The sequence below is a fragment of the Tamandua tetradactyla genome, chromosome 1 (assembly GCF_023851605.1).
Source record: "Tamandua tetradactyla isolate mTamTet1 chromosome 1, mTamTet1.pri, whole genome shotgun sequence".
NCBI lineage: Eukaryota > Metazoa > Chordata > Mammalia > Pilosa > Myrmecophagidae > Tamandua > Tamandua tetradactyla.
The window spans coordinates 98,594,269-98,617,731 of NC_135327.1; the positions used below are offsets into that span (position 1 = coordinate 98,594,269).

At 38.6% G+C, this 23,463-nt stretch overlaps 1 protein-coding gene across 7 annotated transcripts in view; it reads left to right on the top strand.

Annotated features, from left to right (window-relative positions):
• OSBPL3 (oxysterol binding protein like 3) overlaps positions 1 to 23,463 on the top strand; it is a 204,099-nt gene that overhangs the window by 112,171 nt on the left and 68,465 nt on the right. For all 7 annotated transcript variants that reach the window (XM_077121456.1, XM_077121499.1, XM_077121490.1 and 4 more), the window contains 3 exons: positions 17,816 to 17,932; positions 18,945 to 18,998; positions 19,835 to 19,948. In XM_077121456.1, the coding sequence (XP_076977571.1) occupies positions 17,816 to 17,932; positions 18,945 to 18,998; positions 19,835 to 19,948 (285 nt within the window). The remainder of the gene's footprint in view (positions 1 to 17,815; positions 17,933 to 18,944; positions 18,999 to 19,834; positions 19,949 to 23,463) is intronic.

Genomic DNA, 23,463 nt, shown 5'->3' on the forward strand with positions numbered 1-23,463 from the left:
ATGCAACATGCTGTATGTGCCAGAATGATTAAAAATGTAGGTTCAGAGTGCAGAACAGCTCCCGGGGCCACGGCAGGGAATGGACACACAGCGTACCCCAGTCTGTACTGGCTAGACTGACTTCGAGACTCTGCTGTGGTGAGATCCCCGAACGGCGCGGGCTTCCCCGAGCCGCGGCAGCTGGTGGCCGGAGCTCCTCCCTCCCTCCTTCCCGGGCCGGCTGAGAGTCTCGGAGAGGCAAGTTTCCCAAGCCGCGGCAGCCGGCGCCCCTCTTTTGCGGGCGGCTTCCTAGACCGGCTACGAGTCTCGGATCAGAAGGCTACCCAAGCCACGGTGGCCGGCAACCGGTGCCCCTCCCCCACGGTCGGCTTCCTGGTCCGGTGGCGAGTTCCCCAGGCCGTGGCAGCCGGCGACCGACACCCCTCCAGGGAGAGGAGGAAATTTCTGACAGTGGCAGGGACTGGGTCCAACCAAACACCAATAGGGGCATTAATAAAGGAGCCACAGGGTCCCCTCAAGCCGCGGCAGCTGGCGCCCCCACCACGCGCAGCCCCTCGGACCAACTGAGAGAATTGGATCAGAAATCCCCAGGCCGCGGAGAATGGTGACGGGGGGGAAATCCCTTCCAAACACATGAGACAAACGTGTGCCATGAGCACCACCTACTGGGCAGGATAAGAAAAACAGAACCCTCTTCCAACCTGTTGGATCCAACACCCAGGGAAATCTGACTAAATGCCCAGAAACCAGCAGAAGATAATGGACCACGCTCAGAAGATTGAAAATATGGCCCAGTCAAAGGAACAAACCAATAGTTCAAATGAGATACAGGAGCTGAGACAACTAATGCTGAATATACGAACAGAAATGGAAAACCTCTTCAAAAGTGAAATCGATAAATTGAGGGAGGACATGAAGAAGACATGGGCTGAACAAAAAGAAGAAATAGAAAAACTGAAAAAACAAATCACAGAACTTATGGAAGTGAAGGATAAAGTAGAAAAGATGGAAAAAACAATGGATACCTACAATGATAGATTTAAAGAGACAGAAGATAGAATTAGTGATTTGGAGGATGGAACATCTGAATTCCAAAAAAAAACAGAAACTATCGGGAAAAGAATGGAAAAATTTGAACAGGGTATCAGGGAACTCAAGGACAATATGAACCGCACAAATATACGTGTTGTGGGTGTCCCAGAAGGAGAAGAGAAGGGAAAAGGAGGAGAAAAACTAATGGAAGAAATTATCACTGAAAATTTCCAAACTCTTATGAAAGACATAAAGTTACAGATCCAAGAAGTGCAGCGCACCCCAAAGAGATTAGACCCAAATAGGCGTTCTCCAAGACACTTACTAGTTAGAATGTCAGAGGTCAAAGAGAAAGAGAGGATCTTGAAAGCAGCAAGAGAAAAACAATCCATCACATACAAGGGAAACCCAATAAGACTTTGTGTAGATTTCTCAGCAGAAACCCTGGAAGCTAGAAGACAGTGGGATGATATATTTAAATTACTAAAAGAGAAAAACTGCCAACCAAGACTCCTATATCCAGCAAAATTGTCCTTCAAAAATGAGGGAGAAATTAAAACATTCTCAGACAAAAAGTCACTGAGAGAATTTGTGACCAAGAGACCAGCTCTGCAAGAAATACTAAAGGGAGCACTAGAGTCAGATATGAAAAGACAGAAGAGAGAGGTATGGAGAAGAGTGTAGAAAGAAGGAAAATCAGATATGATATATATAATACAAAAGGCAAAATGGTAGAGGAAAATATTATCCAAACAGTAATAACACTAAATGTTAATGGACTGAATTCCCCAATCAAAAGACATAGATTGGCAGAATGGATTAAAAAACAGGATCCTTCTATATGCTGTCTACAGGAAACTCATCTTAGACCCAAAGATAAACATAGGTTGAAAGTGAAAGGTTGGGAAAAGATATTTCATGCAAATAACAACCAGAAAAGAGCAGGAGTGGCTATACTAATATCCAACAAATTAGACTTCAAATGTAAAACAGTTAAAAGAGACAAAGAAGGACACTATATACTAATAAAAGGAACAATTCAACAAGAAGACATAACAATCATAAATATTTACGCACCGAACCAGAATGCCCCAAAATACGTGAGGAATACTCTGCAAACACTGAAAAGGGAAATAGACTCATATATCATAATAGTTGGAGACTTCAATTCCCCACTCTCATCAATGGACAGAACATCTAGACAGAGGATCAATAAAGAAATAGAGAATCTGAATATTACTATAAAGGAGCTAGACTTAACAGACATTTATAGGACATTACATCCCACAACAGCAGGATACACCTTTTTCTCAAGTGCTCATGGATCACTCTCAAAGATAGACCATATGCTGGGTCACAAAGCAAGTCTTAACAAATTTAAAAAGATTGAAATCAGACTTCCGGAGAAGATGGCGGCTTAGTAAGACGCGCGGGTCTTAGTTCCTCCTCCAGAAAAGCAACTAAAGAAACAGAAACAATATGAAACAGCTCCCGGAGTCACGACAGAGACCAAAAAGACAGCGTACCCCATTCTGGAACAGCTGAACGGGCAGGGAGAATCTGCTGCGGTAAGATACCCGAGGGGCGCGTGTTTTCCCGGCTGGGGCGGCTGGCAACTGGGGTCCCCTCCATGCACGTGGCTCCCCGGTCTGACTGGGAACGTTGGATAGCGGGGCCCTCCCGTCACACTTGGCGTTTCGGGCCAGCTGGGCAATTAGGACCGGCACTCTCCCAAGCCGCGGCGGCCAGTGACCCCTGCCTCCATGCGCGGTTTCCCGGGCCGACTGCCGTGCAGACAGACAAGCACCACGAGCGCCACAAACTGGGCAGGAAAAGAAAAACAGAGCCCAGAGATTTCACAGAAAAACCTTTCAACCAGCTGGGTCCCACACCCAGGGAAATCTGATCAAATGCCCAGACACCAGCAGAAAATAATGGATGACGCTCGGAAAATTGAAGATATGGCCCAGTCAAAGGAACAAACCAATAGTTCAAATGAGATACAGGAGCTGAGACAACTAATGCTGAATATACGAACAGAAATGGAAAAACTCTTCAAAAACCAAATCAATAAATTGAGGGAGGACATGAAGAAGACATGGGCTGAACAAAAAGAAGGAATAGAAAATCTGAAAAAACGAATCACAGAACTTATGGGAGTGAAGGACAAAGAAGAAAAAATGGAAAAAACAATGGATACCTACAATGGTAGATCTAAAGAGACAGAAGCTACAATTAGTGAACTGGAGGATGGAACATCTGAATTCCAAAAAGAAACAGAAACTATAGGGAAAAGAATGGAAAAACTTGAGCAGGGGATCAGGGAACTGAATGACAATATGAAGCGCACAAATATACGTGTTGTGGGTGTCCCAGAAGGAGAAGAGAAGGGAAAAGGAGGAGAAAAACTAATGGAAGAAATTATCACTGAAAATTTCCAAACTCTTATGAAAGACCTAAAATTACAGATCCAAGAAGTGCAGCGCACCCCAAAGAGAATAGACCCAAATAGGCGTTCTCCAAGACACTTACTAGTTAGAATGTCAGAGGTCAAAGAGAAAGAGAGGATCTTGAAAGCAGCAAGAGAAAAACAATCTGTCACATACAAGGGAAACCCAATAAGACTATGTGTAGATTTCTCAGCAGAAACCCTGGAAGCTAGAAGACAGTGGGATGATATATTTAAATTACTAAAAGAGAAAAACTGCCAACCAAGACTCCTATATCCAGCAAAATTGTCCTTCAAAAATGAAGGAGAAATTAAAACATTTATAGACAAAAAGTCACTGAGAGAATTTGTGACCAAGAGACCAGCTCTGCAAGAAATACTAAAGGGAGCACTAGAGTCAGATACAAAAAGACAGAAGAGAGAAGTATGGAGTAAAGTGTAGAAAGAAGGAAAATCAGATATGATATATATAATACAAAAGCCAAAATGGTAGAGGAAAATATTATCCAAACAGTAATAATACTAAAAGTTAATGGACTGAATTTCCCAATCAAAAGACATAGAATGGCAGAATGGATTACGACCCAGCAATACCACTGCTAGGTATCTACTCAAAGGACTTAAGGGCAAAGACACAGACGGACATTTGCACAGCAGTGTTTATAGCAGCATTATCTACAATTGCAAAGAGATGGAAACAGCCAAAATGTTCATCAACAGACGAGTGGCTAAACAAACTGTGGTGTATACCTACGATGGAATATTATGCAGCTTTAAGACAGACTAAACTTATGAAGCATGTAGTAACATGGATGGACCTAGAGAACATTATGCTGAGTGAGTCTAGCCCAAAACTAAAGGACAAATACTGTAAGGTTCCACTGATGTGAACCGACATTCGAGAATCAGCTTGGAATATATCATTGGTAACAGAGACCAGCAGGAGTTAGAAACAGGGTAAGATAATGGGTAATTGGAGCTGAAGGGATACAGACTGTGCAACAGGACTAGATACAAAAACTCAAAAATGGACAGCACAATAATACCTAAGTGTAATGTAACTAGGTTGGAACACTGAATGAAGCTGCACCTGAAATATGGTTTTTTGTTTGTTTGTTTGTGTGTTTGTATCTTTTGTTTTTGTTTTTTTTCTTTTTCCTTTTTATATATATATATTTTATTAGTATTATTATTTTAATTCTCTTCTCTATATTAACATTCTATATCTTTTTCTGCTGTTTTGCTAGTTCTTTTCCTAAATCGATGCAACTGTACTAAGAAATGATGATCATACATCTATGTGATGATACTAAGAATTACTGAGTGCATTTGTAGAATGGAATGATTTCTAAATGTTGTGTTAATTTCTTTTCTTATTTTTGATTACTAAAAAAAATTTAAAAAAAAAAAAAGATTGAAATCATACACAACACTTTCTCGGATCATAAAGGAATGAAGTTGGAAAGGAATAAGAGGCCGAGTGCCAGAAAATTCACAAATACGTGGAGGCTCAACAACACACTCTTAAACAACGAGTGGTTCAAAGAAGAAATTGCAAGAGAAATTAGTAAATACCTCGAGGCGAATGAAAATGAAAACACAACATATCAAAACTTATGGGACGCAGCAAAGGCAGTGCTAAGAGGGAAATTTATTGCCCTAAATGCCTATATCAGAAAAGAAGAAAAGGCAAAAATGCAGGAATTAACTGTCCACTTGGAAGAACTGGAGAAAGAACAGCAAACTAATCCCAAAGCAAGCAAAAGGAAAGAAATAACAAAGATTAGAGCAGAAATAAATGAAATTGAAAACATGAAAACAATAGAGAAAATCAATAAGACCAGAAGTTGGTTCTATGAGAAAATCAATAAGATTGATGGGCCCTTAGCAAGACTGACAAAAAGAAGAAGAGAGAGGATGCAAATAAATAAGATCAGAAATGGAAGAGGAGACATAACTACTGACCTCACAGAAATAAAGGAGGTAATAACAGGATACTATGAACAACTTTATGCTAATAAATACAACAATTTAGAGGAAATGGACGGGTTCCTGGAAAGACATGAACAACCAACTTTGACTCAAGAAGACATAGATGACCTCAACAAACCAATCACAAGTAAAGAAATTGAATTAGTCATCCAAAAGCTTCCTAAAAAGAAAAGTCCAGGACCAGACGGCTTCACATGTGAATTCTATCAAACATTCCAGAAAGAATTAGTACAAACTCTCCTCAAACTCTTCCAAAAAATCAAAGTGGAGGGAAAACTACCTAATTCATTCTATGAAGCCAACATCACCCTCATACCAAAACCAGGGAAAGATATTACAAAAAAATAAAACTACAGACCAATCTCTCTAATGAATATAGATGCAAAAATCCTCAATAAAATTCTAGCAAATCGTATCCAACAACACATTAAAAGAATTATACATCATGACCAAGTAGGATTCATCCCAGGTATGCAAGGATGGTTCAGCATAAGAAAATCAATTAATGTAATACACCACATCAACAAATCAAAGCAGAAAAATCACATGATCATCTCAATTGATGCAGAGAAGGCATTTGACAAGATTCAACATCCTTTCCTGTTGAAAACACTTCAAAAGATAGGAATACAAGGGAACTTCCTTAAAATGATAGAGGGAATATATGAAAAACCCACAGCTAATATCATCCTCAAAGGGGAAAAATTGAAAACTTTCCCCCTAAGATCAGGAACAAGACAAGGATGTCCACTATCACCACTATTATTCAACATTGTGCTGGAGGTTCTAGCCAGAGCAATTAGACAAGAAAAAGAAATACAAGGCATCAAAATTGGAAAGGAAGAAGTAAAACTATCACTGTTTGCAGACAATATGATACTATACGTCAAAAACCCGGAAAAATCCACAACAAAACTACTAGAGCTAATAAATGAGTACAGCAAAGTAGCAGGTTATAAGATCAACATTCAAAAATCTGTAGCATTTCTATACACTAGCAATGAACAAGCGGAGGGGGAAATCAAGAAACGAATCCCATTTACAATTGCAACTAAAAGAATAAAATACCTAGGAATAAATTTAACTAAAGAGACAAAAAAACCTATATAAAGAAAACTACAAAAAACTGTTAAAAGAAATCACAGAAGACCTAAATAGATGGAAGGGCATACCGTGTTCATGGATTGGAAGACTAAATATAGTTAAGATCTCAATCCTACCTAAATTGATTTACAGATTCAATGCAATACCAATCAAAATCCCAACAACTCATTTTTCAGAAATAGAAAAACCAATAAGCAAATTTATCTGGAAGGGTAGGGTGCCCCGAATTGCTAAAGCATCTTGAGGAAAAAAAACGAAGCTGGAGGTCTCGCACTGCCTGACTTTAAGGCATATTATGAAGCCACAGTGGTCAAAACAGCATGGTATTGGCATAAAGATAGATATATCGACCAGTGGAATCGAATAGAGTGCTCAGATATAGACCCTCTCATCTATGGACATTTGATCTTTGATAAGGCAGTCAAGCCAACTCACCTGGGACAGAACAGTCTCTTCAATAAATTGTGCCTAGAGAACTGGATATCCATATGCAAAAGAATGAAAGAAGACCCATATCTCACACCCTATACAAAAGTTAACTCAAAATGGATCAAAGATCTAAACATTAGGTCTAAGACCATAAAACAGTTAGAGGAAAATGTAGGGAGATATCTTATGAAACTTACAATTGGAGGCGGTTTTATGGACCTTAAACCTAAAGCAAGAGCACTGAAGAAGGAAATAAATAAATGGGAACTCCTCAAAATTAAACACTTTTGTGCATCAAAGAACTTCATCAAGAAAGTAGAAAGACAGCCTACACAATGGGAGACAATATTTGGAAACGACATATCAGATAAAGGTCTAGTATCCAGAATTTATAAAGAGATTGTTCAACTCAACAACAAAAAGACAGCCAATCCAATTACAAAATGGGAAAAAGACTTGAACAGACACCTATCAGAATAGGAAATACAAATGGCCAAAAGGCACATAAAGAGATCTCAATGTCCCTGGCCATTAGAGAAATGCAAATCAAAACCACAATGAGATATCATCTCACACCCACCAGAATGGCCATTATCAACAAAACAGAAAATGACAAGTGCTGGAGAGGATGCGGAGAAAGAGGCACACTTATCCACTGTTGGTGGGAATGTCAAATGGTGCAACCACTGTGGAAGGCAGCTTGGCGGTTCCTCAAAAAGCTGAATATAGAATTGCCATACGACCCAGCAATACCATTGCTGGGAATCTACTCAAAGGACTTAAGGTCAAAGACACAAACGGACATTTGCACACCAGTGTTTATAGCAGCGTTATTTACAATTGCAAAGAGATGGAAACAGCCAAAATCTCCATTAACAGACGAGTGGCTAAACAAACTGTGGTATATACATACGATGGAATATTATGCAGCTTTAAGACAGGATAAACTTATGAAGCATGTAATAACATGGATGGACCTAGAGAACATTATGCTGAGTGAGTCTAGCCAAAAACTAAAGGACAAATACTGTATGGTCCCACTGATGTGAACCGACATTCGAGAATAAATGTGGAATATGTCATTGGTAACAGAGTCCAGCAGGAGTTAGAAACAGGGTAAGATAATGGGTAATTGGAGCTGAAGGGATACAGACTGTGCAACAGGACTAGATACAAAAACTCAAAAATGGACAGCACAATAATACCTAATTGTAAAGTAATCATGTTAAAACACTGAATGAAGCTGCATCTGAGCTATAGGGTTTTTTTTGTTTTGTTTTGTTTTTGTTTTTGTTTTTACTATTATTATTACTTTTATTTTTTTCTCTATATTAACATTCTATATCTTTTTCTGTTGTGTTGCTAGTTCTTCTAAACCGATGCAAATGTACTAAGAAACAATGATCATGCATCTATGTGATGATGTTAAGAATTACTGATTGCATATGTAGAATGGTATGATTTCTAAATGTTGGGTTAATTTCTTTTTTTCCGTTAATTAATAAAAAAAAAAAAATGTAGGTTCACCAGTCAGGGGACTTTACCAGTTGGTACCTTTATAACCATGGGGAAGTTGAATTCTCTGTTCTTCGGTTTCCACGTTCAAAAAATAAGGATAATAATAATAATACAAGCTCCAGGATTGTGTATTAAGCTTGGCAATGAAAGAAAATGAGGTGTTTAGCTCACTGCCTGATATATAGTGAATGCTTAATAAATGTTAGCTATTATAATCACTTCATTAACATACCCAGCATATTTATTGAGCATCTATTATGCACTATTCTAAGTTGTGAACAAAAAAGAAAGGGATCCCGTTCTCATGAACCTAGAAAAATGTTCTCTAATCATTATATATTATTATTGGATAGTGTTTCCTGAAGCACTATTCTTGTCTCTGTGTGTATTTATTTTAAATGGCACCCAACACAGAGATGTGGATACAGCTCAATACAAACTACCCAGCGCCACTGACTTGATAACTAAATATCTTTTCTTAGATAGAGACCCCAATAATCAATAAACCTAGGAGGATTCTTTTTTATTTCGTACTATATACTTAGCATTGTGTTGGGGTTCTAAACAAGTTAAAAAGATGGCCCCTACAATCATTTGGCAGGAGTGAGGGGAACTGAGTCACTGGGAGTGGGGAGAAATGAAAAAAAATCATGAGTTTGTAAGTAAATGCTGAGTTATCTGGTGAGAGACATTAATGCTGCTGTAGTTTATCGGACTATATGATTGATTTTAGATAATTTAGGAATGTCATGGAGGGAGGTGGGAACTGAACTAAAATCTTGAAGGGTTTACATGGATGGAAAAGATCAAGAGAAGATGCCAGGAGGTTGGAATAATAATAATCGCAGAAGCAGGAATGAAGACAAGCATTGTGCCATGTTCATTGTTCATATTGCATGAAGGACCCTTAAATCCTTGTTGACTTCAGTGGACTTGGAGATTCTTAGGAAACCAAATGAGATTTGATATGCTGGGTTAGGGTGGTGTTTGGGAGTAGAGAGGAAGGGACGTAGAAGATAACATTCTGAAGATGGAATCAACAGGACTTACAGGAAAATGCTCAGGACCTTTACTTTCCAAGTGGTTTCCCATCCACTGTGTGCTGGCCTGGTGTTCTTTCCACAAAAATATGCTGAATTTGTGTTGGGTTCATCAGTGATGCTTAGCCCCATCATACCAATGTCCCCTTATTATGACTAATATTTTAATTTCTCCTTTAACTGCTTCAAGTAAAATTATTATTAATGTAATCTATGTATGCACATAGTTTTCAAAATATCAAGATAATGCCTTACTGTTATGTAAAAGAGAAATACAAAGAAAGACATTAATATGTAAAAAGATATTTCAATGTGTGAAAGTTCAGACAGCTACACCAGAAGACCTACCACAGTGGTCAGATATAGCAATATATAGAAGAAGGTGACAACTGTGAATGCAGATTGATACAATCTGTTGTATTAATATCTCAAATACTACAGGTAGCAAAAGCATCCGCGATTCTCTAACATGGTGAACAAAGTTTGGCATAGTGTCAGGCAGAGCAAAGTACGGTCTTTCCTTAATTATTCATTAATTACATTCACAGAGAATTCAGAGTATATTAAAACCATGCAGACATTCTCTGGTATGTGTGTGGAACACGGGTTCTGTCCTCAGGTAATTATTAGCAGGTTTTCGCTTACCAAAATGTCCGAAAGCTCTTTCGAAAGTCTTCTAGGATGTGGGACATTGTTTCATTGGGCAAAACTGATTCATCGTGGGACATCTGGTATCCCTCGCTCCTGGTCATTAGGTGCCAGAGATACCCCCCAGCATTGTGACAATCAAAAATGCCCTCAGGAGCAGTTGCTTGGTATGTGCAGAATGTTTAACTAGGGTCAACTGAAACGTTTGAAAATGGACAGAGGTGATGATACCACATTATTGTGGGACTAATCAACAGTGCTGAATAGTGTGTGAGTATAGTGGCAAGGGGAACTTTTTCATTTATGTCACCATAAAGAAAGTTGGAGGTTAAAACATGGGAATGTATAACACAATGAATCTTGTGGTGGATAATGTCCTGACTAACTGTACAAACACTAAAAAGTTATTTCATGAACTAGTACAAATTATGACACTGTTACAAGGAGTTAATAATAGAGGAGTATATGGGGAAGAAATGTACCTATTGCAAACTTTGAATTGTAGTTAACAGTACTATTTTAATACTCTCATCAACAGTAACAAATATACTGCATCAACACTATGGGTCAATAATGGTGAGGGCGGGAGGGTGGAATAAGGGGTATGGGAGGATTTGGGTTTCCTTTTTTTATTTTCATTTATTTTCTGGAGTAATGAAAATGTTCTAAACTCGATCATGGGTTTGTATGCACAACTATGCATTGATACTGTGAGCCAGTAATTGTACACTGCGGATGGTTTATGTGGTATGTAACTATATCTCAATAAAACTGCATTTTAAAAAATGCCCCCCAGGGTGCATGGGTGATTCAGTGGTAGAATGCTTGCTTTCCATGCAGGAGACCCTGGTTTGATTCCCAGACCATGTACCACCCCCCCCCCCCAAAAAAATAATGACCCCCATATTCCACAGTACTGCTCCCATTGAGAACCACTGGGCTGGATGAACCAAGGGAGAGGGTGCTGCTGGCTGCCAGATTTCAGACAGAGACTTGAGGAGAGTGGCAGATAGGAAACTTGGGATAGGGAGTCTTTAGATGTCTAGCCCAGAAAAGGAGTTAGCTGTAATACTTTCTTCCTCAGTCCAAGAGAGCTCCTACTTTCTTAAATACTTCAAACCTGGCTTTTCCAACCTAGCAACAAATTAAAGTTCTGGGTACAAGTAGAAGATAAAAAGGGGGGGGGGGGCAAAGATGTTATTTTTTTTAGGGAAAAAAATGCAAGTTGTTTTTGGGTTATTTACTTTGAGGACCCACAAACCCATTCTAATTCCCTTCCCTGTACCTTGACTTATTGATAGGAAGGTACTATATCTCAAGATCCAACATGAATCTCTGAAGCATTTTTGAAATTTAATTTTTGTTTCATTTTAAATCTTTTAATTCAAAGGAATAAAGAATTCCTTTATTTTTTACCCCATTTCATAAAGTGCAGTGACGTCTAATTCCTCTTGGCATTTGCATCTTGGGTAGTCGAATGTATCGAGCAGATGGACATGGTTGTTTAGTTTCAGTGTGCTGCAGGCTGCCCTCTTCATGGGAGTCTTAAAACAAACAAATGAAAAAGGCTTGATCCACTGAAAATACTTGCAGGAGGAGCTCGGGCTTTGGATTTTTAGTGACAACTCTAGGTGTGTTGTATAAAATTTTTGTTATTTATATATTATACAAATTTTTATATATGACATAAAATTTGCCATTTTAACCGTTTTCAGTGCACAATTCAGTAGTGTTAACAATATTCTTCTACTATCCATTGCCAAAAATTTTCTAACCTAAAACAGAAACTGTGCTCCCATTAACAAAACTCCACATTCCCCTTTCCCCCAGTACCTGGTAACCTCTAGTCTACTTTATGCCTCCCTGAATTTGCTTATTCTAGATATTTCACATAAGTGAACTTGTACAGTATTTGCTCCTCTGTTGCTGGCTTATTTCTCTCAATCTGATGTTTTCAAAGTTCTTCCATGTTGTCGCATGTTTCAGACCTTCATTCCTTTTTATGGTTGAACAATATTTCATTGTATACATTTACCACATTTTATTTATCCATTATCTCTTGATAGACCCTTGGGTTGTTTCCACCTTCTGTTTATTGTGAATCATGCTTTTGTGAACATCCTTGAACAAGGTTCTGTTTGAGCCCCTGCTTTTGGTTCTTTTTTGTGTATATCTAGAGGTAGAATTGCCAAGTCACATGTTAATTTCATGTTTTGATTTTTGAAGAACCAACCTCCCACAGCAGCTGCACCATTTTATGTTCCCAGGTATTTCATTTTTAAATAGTCACTTGGCTTAAAGGTGTTGGGCATATTTTAAATGCATGTCAGTTAATGGTGTTCAAGAACATAAATTCATTTACAGCATTATTACCAGTATGAAGTTTATTCATTTGCCAGTCAGATGCATGCCACTGACAGAACAGCGGGCTAGGTCTTGTGAGGAAATCAGAAGTGAACAAGACCTTTTTTACCTTCAAGGAATCTATTGCCCAGTAGAAATGATAAACCCTCACATATACTATTATAAGTAATAGTGAGCCATTCAAAAGGTAACATGAAATACTGATGGAATTTCTGGGAATGAAATAATACTTTCTCCTGAAGAAGGTGCATGGAGGAGGTAGAATCTTTAACCTCTTGACCTTAGAGATTCATTAAAATTTTTACATATAAAACACTTTAAATTTTGAGGGAGGACTCTCTAAGCTGAAATAAATATGAGCAGAAATTTTTTGTGGTCTCTCATTACTTAGTAATATGCATTCTCCATCTACTGTTCATCTGTAATCAGATGACTTTGAATAGTTGGTAATAAGTACTATTAAAAAAATCTCATTTTATATTACTACCTTTCAGAGGAAAGTCCCTTAATTTAAAAGTTGAATCTTTCTTCCAGATCTAGGTTTTTCCATTAAAGAAAATTCTTTCATGACTCCAGAGACTGGGGTATCACCACCATTTTCAAAATTCTAGGATGTATCTTTAACTCTGTTCAAAAGTGCAATCATATATAAGGCGGGTCTTTCAGGATCCTTATATAAAGAGTTCAGGTAAATAAAGAGTTACTAAGGCTAATACATGAATTCAGCAAAGTTGAACGGTACCAAATTAACATGCAAAAATGAGTCGTGTTTCTATACATCAGCAATGAGCAATCCAAAAAGAAATTAAAAAAAAAATCTATTTAAAATAGCATCAAAAAGAATAAAATATCTGGGAATAATTTAAGCAAGGATGTAAAAGACTTGTACACTTAAACCACAAAATATTGCTGAATGAAATTAAAGAATACCTAAATATGTGGAGAGAAATCTGTGTTTGTGGATTGGAAAATTTAGTTTTATTAAGATATCAACACTACTCAAATGATTTATAGATTTATTGCAATCCTGATCTTCTAGTTTGCTAGCTGCAGGAATGCAGTATACCGGAAACAGAATGGCCTTTCACCAGGCAAATTTAATAATCTGCGAGTTTACAGTTCTAAGGCCAAGAAATTGTCCCAATTAAAACAAGTCTACAGAAATGTCCAATCGAAGGCATCCAGGCAAAGACACCTTGGTTCAACAAGGCTGATGAAGTTCAAGGTTTCTTGCAAGGGAGAAGGCACATGGCGAACACAATCAGAATTTCTCTCTTGTCTGCAAAGGCACATGGTGAACATGGTCAGGGTTCCTCTCTCATCTGGAAGGGCACATGGCGAGCACAGCGTCATCAGCTACCTTCTTCTCCTGGCTTCCTGTTTCAGGAAGCTCCCTGGGAGGCGTGTTCCTTCTTCATCTCCAAAGGTCGCTGGTGGGTGCACTCTGCTTCCCGTGGCCATGTCGTTCTGCTCTGCTCTCTGTGAATCTTTCTCTGAAATGTTTCCTCTTTTATAGGACTCCAGTAAACCAATCAAGACCCACCCAAATGGGTGGAGACATGTCATCACCTAATCCAGGTTAACAACCACTCTTGACTAAATCACCTCATCCAGGGAGATGATCTGATTACAGTTTCAAACATACAGTATTGAATAGAGATTATTCTACCTTCATGAAATGGCATTTTGATTAAAACATGGCTTTTCTAGGGGACATACTTCCTTTCAAACCAGCACACCCAATCAAAATTCCAAAAGTCTTTTTGGTAGAAATGGAAAAGCAATCATCAAATTCATATGGATTGGCAAGGGGCATAGCCAAAAACATCATGAAAAATAAGGACAAAGTTGGAGGATTCACACTTCCCAATTTCACAACTAGTTATAAGGCTGTATTACTCAAAACAGTGTGGTACTGGCTCAAAGACAAATAAATAGACCAATGGAATAGAATTGAGAGTTCAGGAAAAAAACACACCTCTATGGCCAATTGCTTTTGAACAAGGATGTCAAGTCCACTCAATGGGGAAAGAATAGCCTCTTCAACAATTGGTGCTGGGAAAACTGGATATCCACATACAAAAGAATGAAATTGGACCCCTACCTCATACCAGAAATTAACACAAAACTATAAAACTCTTAGAAGAAAACAGGACAAAATCTTCAGGACTTTGTATTAGACAATGAATTCTTATATTTCACACCAAAATCATGAGTAACTAAAAGAAGAAATAAATTTGACCATCAAAATTAATCACTTTTGTGCATCAAAGGACATAATCAAGAAAATGAAAAGATAACCCACAGAATGTGAGAAAATATTTGAAACCATATATCTGATAAGAATGTACTATGCAGAATATATAAAGAACTCCTCCAACTCAACAACAAAAAGACAACACAATTAAAAATTGGGCAAAGGGCTTAATTAGACATTTCTCCAAAGAAGATATACAGGTGGCCAATAAGCACATGAAAAGATGCTCAACATCATTAACCATTAGAGAACTGCTAATTAAAACCACACCAAGATACCATTCATACCCACTCATGTGGTTATTATTAAATAAATGGAAAGTTACAAGTATTGATGATGGTGTAGAGACATTGGAACTTTTGTGCATTGCTGGTGGGAAAGTAAAATGGTACAGCTGCTATGGAAAACAGTTCGACATTTTCTCAAAAAGTAAACATAGAATTAACATATGATCCAGCAATTTCACTTCTAGACATATAAATTGAAAGCAGGCACTCAAGTAGATACTTGTACACTGATATTCATAGCAACTATTCACAAAAGCCAAAACATAGGAAAACCCCAAATGTTCATCACCAGATGAACAGGCAAACAAAATATGATGTATCCATGCAATGGGTACTTTTCAGCCATAACAAAGAATGAGGTTGTGATACATGCTGCATCATATATGTACTTTGAAAACATTATGCTGAGTGAAATAAGCCAGACACAAAAGATCAAATATTGTATGATTCCGCTTACATGAAATACATAGAATAAGCAAATTCACAGAGGCAGAAGGTAGATTAGAGGGTTCTAGGAGCTGGAAAAAGGGGGAATGAGGAATTATTTCTTAATGGGTGCAGAGTTTCTATTATGGGTGATGGTAGCACAATATTCTAAATGTCATCAATGCCACTGTTGTGTACTTAAAATGATTGGTAGATTTTATGTTATATATAATATGTTACTTCAGTTTTTTAAAAAGTTTCGGTTGCTCCAGTAGGAAAAATATTTCTGTTACCTAGTGGGTCCCATGTGCTGAACTCCAGGACTACAGAGAAACTAAGCTAGAGTGTCCAGAAATTCCTATAGATCCCATGCCCTCAGTTACTTAATGTTAAATGCCTGTGTCCTGGAACTGAAATTTAGCTGCATTCTGCTCCCTGGTGCTGCTCCAGACTTACTGTCCATCTCTGAGCACCTCTGGCCTCTACTAGTACCTCCTGCTGGTGGGCTGGAGATTTGACACAGTACCAATTAGTCAACATTAAATCTTGGCCAAAAATGATGTGTTTGTCAAAATTTGATTACCCTATGTTGGAAATGGTGTGCTGGTTTGAAAGGAAGTATGCCCCCTAAGAAAAGCCATGTTTTAATATAAATCTCATTTCATAAAGGTAGAATAATCCCTATTCAATACTGTATGTTTGAAACTGTAATCAGATTATCTCCCTGGATGGTGTGATTTGATCAAGAGTGGTTGTTAAACTGGATTAGGGGATGATATGTCTCCACCCACTTGGGTGGGTCTTGATTGGTTTATTGGAGTCCTGTAAAAGAGGAAATATTTTGGACAATGAGAGATTCGGAGAGAGCAGAGAATGCTGCAGCACCACGCAGCAGAGAGGCCACCAGCCAGTGACCTTTGGAGATGAAGAAGGAAAAAGCCTCCCGGGGAGCTTCATGAAATAGGAAGCCAGGAGAGAAAGCTAGCAGATGACGCCATATTTGCCATGTGACCTTCCAGCCAAGAGAGAAGCCCTGACTGTGTTCACCATGTGCCTTCTCACTTAAGAGAGAAACCCTGAACTTCATCGGTCTTCTTGAACCAAGATATCTTTCCCTGGGTGCCTTTGATTGGACATTTCTATAGACTTGTTTTAATTGGGACATTTTCTCAGCCTTAGAACTGTAAACTAACAACTCATTAAATTCTCCTTTTTAAAAGCCATTCCATTTCTGGTATATTGCATTCTGGCAGCTAGCAAACTAGAACTAGGTTTGTATCTTGATCTAGATGGTAGTTACTGAGTGCATATGTAAATAAATTCATAGAATTGTACTCTTAAGATTTGGCATTTCATGTGTATCTCAGTAAAAATTAAGAAAATAAAAATCAGTGACCTCAGTTGCTGAAGTATTGGTAATTTTGATCCACCCTGGGGTAATTCTGCAATGAATTATGCACGTGTAAGCGTTTTAAATAATTTTTCTGAAATTTTTAGTGGGTTTTTTTCTGTAATCCTTTACAATTTTAAATTGTTATTCAGTCAGTTAGTTGAAACAACCTAACTAGTCAACAGTGGAAGATTAATTGTAGCAATTATTTTACCTCTTCAGAATTGCAGCCATCTTAATACTGTAAATGTTGACACACACACCCCCCAAAAAAGAAAAGTTTCTGAATCAAAATCAAGTGGAAAAAGGCAACTTCTCGGGAGAAAACAAAAGGTGAAAATACATGTTGCAAAACCGTGCCTTTGATATTAATATTCCCAATACGTAATTTGAATTTTTTCAAATATAATTTGAAGATACTCATTTTTCACCTAATCATGGTTTTGACCAAGTTGTTATATTTGCTGACTTGCATTGTGTCATATTTTTTAGCCAGTTCCTAAGTCCCCCACCACCTGGCTTCTATCCTGATGTCTCTTGCATTTGGTTAAAATTCAAACTGAAGTCCAATGGTGAGGGAAACAGCAACTGCCATGATAATATCAAAGTGAACAAAATTAGAACTCTTTACAACCACCAAGAGAGAGAGAAACATTCCCTTCTAACAGAGTTTTTGAAAAAAATCAAATTTGATGCCAGTATATTATTGCATTAGATCTATAGAGTCAGGGGCTGTTTGGCAATTGAATTTTTCTTCTCCCCATCACAACTAGCTAGCCTCACCATCTTGGATTGATTTACTGATAGGATGAAGTGTGCCTTAATGTTATTATTGTTTTTGAAGATAGCCACTCAGCATGAAGTCTTTTGTTGGAACAGGACAGCTGGGAAGTGGTGGAAGGACTGAGGGGAGAAGTGAATTACACCCAGGAGCCACCAGTTCAGAAAGGATTTCTTCTGAAAAAGAGGAAATGGCCCTTAAAAGGCTGGCACAAGGTAAGACAGTGGCCTTGGCCTTACCTTTATTTACACCCACTAACCCCAGTCCTGGGTTCATAGGCATTTATGTATATATTTTTATTGTTAGAGTAAGCAGATAGAAATTTATTGGTACACATGTAAGAGGATATGTGGGCACTCTCTCAAGGTGATAGAGGCAAGAGGCAATAGGCAGTGTGGGACCATTTGCATTATGTATTAGCTTTGCTTATACCTCCTTCCCTTTCCTTGTTCTGGGCTTTTTCTTCTACCTTCCCTTCTCCCCGGGAAGGTTCCTGGTAGTAGGCAGTGCATTTGGGTGTGTCGGTTCCTTTTGCTGTACATGACTCACTCAGGTGAGGGTCATTTGGCTTCAGCTGGATCTGCTGTCCTGGGTGTTTCCTGTAAGTGGGTAGCCCCCAAGTAGGGGTCTATTCAGGCCGTCCTCCTTGATTAACCATCCTTACTTAAGGACTCCTTCAGTGTATTTTTCTATCCCCTCTCTCTTGTTCTAGCCTGCCTCAAATTCCCCCTCAGAGAGTTCTTGCCCCTTAATCTTAAGGGGTGCTGAGGGATGAGGGTCTGTCTTCTTTAGCCTTTTCTGGCTTGTCAGGGGTGGTGGGGTTGGTGGGGGGAGTGTGGGCCCTGCCTGACGAGGCATGGAACCTTCTGACTCTCATTTAAGGCGAGTGGGGAGGAGTGCAGAGGTCAGTTGGAATGGCTGAAAATCCTCACATCAGCGTTAGTTTGGTGTGAAAGGTTTCTAGTCTGGAAGAAATAAAACTTGGTGAAAACCTTAAAAATGCAAAGGCCAATTAACAGCAAGAGTTGGATAGAAGTGAGTGGGCTTAGGAGACACTTTAGCCACGAAAGACTGGGTGACTTAGCTAGTTGGCTTGTTCCTGCTTAACTGGGGAATAAAAGGGTGCATGCATAGGTACTTACTATTTAATTTGAGGTTTGAAATTTGAGACCAAGAAAAGGATGTTTAAATAGAAGATCTTAATGTGCCATACTTTCTTCCCCACAGAGATTCTTCTATTTGGACAAAGGAATCTTAAAATATGCGAAAAGCCAAACCGATGTAAGTCTTCTTGTTTTTCCAACATGCCATTAAAGATTCTGAAGGGCTAATTGTTGTTAGCTCAGGGATGAGATTGTGCACATTTGGGGATTGCATTTCTCTGAACTGGAAACCACAGGAGATGACGGTTTCTTCACTTGGAATAGAGGTATCTGCTCCCCATTGTCGTAGCTGAGTAGGCTCAGTTCAACCATGAAGTTGAGGTATGGGGTCTCTTCCTTACACCCCATAGGGTATCCAGGGGTCTGGTTTGGTCTGGGATTGTTCTGAGGGGTTCTCTGGGTGGGAGAGGACGTCCTTGTAGCTAGCTAGCAGGAACAAGCAGGGGGTGGGCATCTCTCCCACTCTTACATTGACGAGGGGTTGGCTGGAAAAGGCCCTGTATGAGGACGATAGTGAAGTTCCATGAGGGCTCTTAGTTTCCTGTGTGTATTCTCCCTTTTAAGTGACTTCTAAGTGAATTTAGACACTAAAACTCATTCAGTGGAAGTCAGTACAGTTAGTGGGTTAATTTACTCTGTGGAGTCAACCGCATGGGCACACTTTTTGGCTTCCTCACTAACTGGCTGTGAAACTACTTATTGTTTAACCTTTTAACCTTTGTCTCCTCCTCCATAAGATGGGGATAATGCCTCCTGTCTCTCAGCTTAAATAAGTTAATGCATAAAAGCACGTAATTCCATACTGGTCCATACAAAGTGCTGGATAAATTTTTAGTTATTTAGTATTTGCTACTAGTGGATATGGAAGGTGAGGGTAGAGGAATGGAGAGTCCAGGATCTTACTGTTATTTTTAGCACCATGATTCTCAAGTGGTCCTCTTTGTGCTTCTGCAGATAGAGAGAGAGAAGCTGCATGGCTGCATTGATGTTGGGCTCTCCGTGATGTCTGTAAAGAAGTCATCAAAGTGCATAGATCTCGATACTGAGGAGCACATCTACCATCTGAAGGTGAGACTACGTGCTGAATTCCATTGTTCAGGGGGTGTCATTTATTGTACCAGGTAAGGACAAACCATCCTCTGGACTCACTGCCAATTTGTAGCTATTTATGATGCTTTTTGTATATTTCCAAATACTCAGCCAACGTGTAGGTTTCATTGCCATGTTGTTTCTCAGTGGATGCAATTGATATTTACATGGAACAGTTCTGCATTGTGCAGGACTGTTTCACTGCTGAAGCTCAGCATCCCTGTCTCCTATGAATACCAGTAGTGTCCCCCATCCAGTAATTGTGACAACAATTGAGGACAAAAAGCCCTTCCTATTTCCAAATACAGCCCCTACGTCAGGCAGTTTCATCCTTGATTGAGAACATTTACCATAGGTTAAAATATGTTCCCTGAAATACAATACAACACTTATTACACTGAGTCTGTGAGTTGTCTTATAACTTCAGCTAATTTTATGGGAATTACATTAAAATTCTCATATCACATTAAAAAGTTGGGAATTGTTTTCCTAGAGTGACATCTGCAAATAGTACCTCTGGATGCTACTTCACTTAACCTGTGTTTCTCTCTCTTCACTGGAAGTATAGATAATTAAATGCCTGAAGCATATGATTGGGAGATATAGTTCTATTTCACATTTTGACCTCGCTGCTTACTAGCTGTTGACCTTTGACAAAATTTTTTAATCTCTGAAATGTTCGTTTTTCTCTCCTAAAAAAATGGTAATAATTATAGTGCTGACCTTGTAGTGCTGTGTATAGAGAACGTGGCATAATGCCTGGCCCATGGTAAGCTCGATAGGGTTAGTTATTATAAATGACTAGGTGTTCTAGTTTGCTAGCTGCCGGAATGCAACACACCAGAGATGGATTGGCTTTTAATAAAAGGGGATTTATTTTGTTGGTTCTTCAGAGGAAAGGCAGCTAACTTTCTCCTGAGGTTCTTTCTTACGTGGAAGGCACAGGATGGTCTCTGTTGGTCTTCTCTCCAGGCCCCTGGGTTCCAACAACTTTCCCTGGGGTGACTTCTTTCTGCATCTCCAAAGGCCTGGGCTGAGCTGCGAGTGCTGAGATGAGGGATGCCGAGCTGCTAGGCTATGCTACATTGCGTTCTTTCATTTAAGCACCAACCAATTAAGTTAAACATCACTCATTGCAGCAGACACGCCTCCTAGCCGACTGCAGATGAAATTAGCAACAGATGAGGTTCACGTACCATTGGCTTGTGTCCGCAGCAACAGAACTAGTTATGCTTGCCTGGCCAAGTTGACAACGGAATCTAACTAACACAGGTGTTAACCCAAATGTTAGAAATTAATTGAAAAAACGTTAAGAATCTTTTCTAGAATATTATAAAAACAAATTACTTGGGATGTTGAAAGCATCAGTCAGGGTTCTCTAGAGAAACAGAACCAACAGGAAACATCTGCAAATAAAAGATTTGTAAAAGTGTCTCACGTGACTGTGGGGATGCAAGAGTCTCAAATCCATAGGGCAGGATGTGAGGCTGGTGACTCCAATGAAGGGTCTCAGCAAATTCCACAGGAGAGGCTGGCTGGCTGAAGAAGCAGTGGAAATTCTCTCTTCCCTTAAGTTTTCAACTGATTGGGTCAAATCCAACCGTTTGGATGACCTCATTTCCTTTGTGGGAGACACACCCTTAGTTGACAGTAGATGTAATCAGTCACAGCTGCAGTCAACTGACTGATAATTTAATAAACCAACCTTCTAGTTTGTCAGTCAGCCACAAAATGTCCTTGCGGTTGATTGTTAGGCAGTGCTTGCCTGATCAGACGACTGGGCACCATCACTTAGCCAAGTTGACATCAGAGCCTAACCATCACATTAAAGTTGGGGCCTGAGGGTTGGGAAGGTATAAGCATGAGGTGGTGAGTGCCATGTCTTAGCATGTCCCTGACTTGTCTACAGCATGTGCCCGGTGCTTGAGCAATACATGCTTAACTCAGACATGTGTTTGGTGGACTGAAGGAGACAGGCAAATCCATGCTTGTTTTGTGGACTATTCTAATGTCCTCTAGACTAGTTTAGGTCATTTTTCCATGCACTTCCCATTACTGTTACTTCTAGTTTTTTTTGATATGTCAGGAGATAATGGGTTCTAAAAATTAACTGTCCTTATAGTAATTATTGATTCCTAATTTTTAAAGAATTGGAATGCCTTAAAATACATTGAGTACTAATATCTTAAACATGGTTTAATATTTATCCATGTTGATGCAGTTTAAGTTCTTTTTTGCCTGGTTTTTTTTTTTTTTTTTCTCATTCTTTTGGACATCCAATAAAAAGAAGAGTAGAGGTTTGGGCATAGACTAGGTTAGTGCAGAGGATGACACAATCAGTCTGCATCAGGATTCCTATTAACCACATTTAGGAAGGAAAATACATTTTAGGAACAATGTAAAGTAAGGAGCAAATAGATGTGAGCCAGTTTTTATTGCTTCTTCCTGTAAATGACACATTAAAGAGTGCCTGGAAGAGTTTTAAGTCTTGTGTGTACTTCTATTAATCAGCAACACAAATGTAAGAACCACATAACCTTTCCTAAATGATTGATGCCACTGACATTTATTTCTGCGTGTTTGCTCTCAACCGTGCCATTCCTAAAGGTTTTAATAGGATTGACCTGAATTTTTCTTCTTGAGAGTTAACTTACTATGCATCCTGCTGGTCATTTTAAATTGCAGATTGGTTAGTCTCTGTCTCTTAATATATAACTATCTATCATTTTTCACTCTGAAAATACTGATAATGCCCTCATGCACTTGCAAATATTTTAACTATTGAGAAATCTCTGTGGTCCATAGTTGCTTGCTATATTCTTCTTAGTACTTTTATAAATGTGAGATATTTTATAATAAAAGTTGCTAGCTACAAGTATTCTTTATGGATTTTAAAATTTGTTAGTCACTCATCTGTGGAGAGGATGGCTAAATATTTATGTGTGTATATATGTATATATATATATGAAAATATATATATATGAAAAATACTAGAACTCACATTGAAAAGAATTCACATTGAAAATACTAGAATTTCACATTGAAAAGTTGGGAATTGTTTTCCTAAAGTGACATCTCCAAATAGTACCTCTGAATGTTACTTCACTTAACCTGTGTTTTCTCTCTCTTCACGGGAAGTATAGATAATTAAATGCCTGAAGCATATGATTGGGAGATATAGTTCTATTTCACATTTTGACCTCGCTGCTTACTAGCTTGTTGACCTTTGACAAAATTTTTTAATATCAGTATAGAACTCGCTGATAATGCTTTCTGATTTTTAAGTCTATTTCTGAGAATGGAAGAAATGTTCTTTTAAATAACTTTCACATTCATTAACATATATTCCTCAACATTGTATTCTTTATCAGAGAAGATTAACAAGGTTAAATATTTTAGGGATGCTTTACTATCCTTCCAGATCAATATATTCTTTCCAGGGAAAATTGATCAAAAAAGTCTGATTTGTAAAAAAATAAAAATAAAAAAGAAAG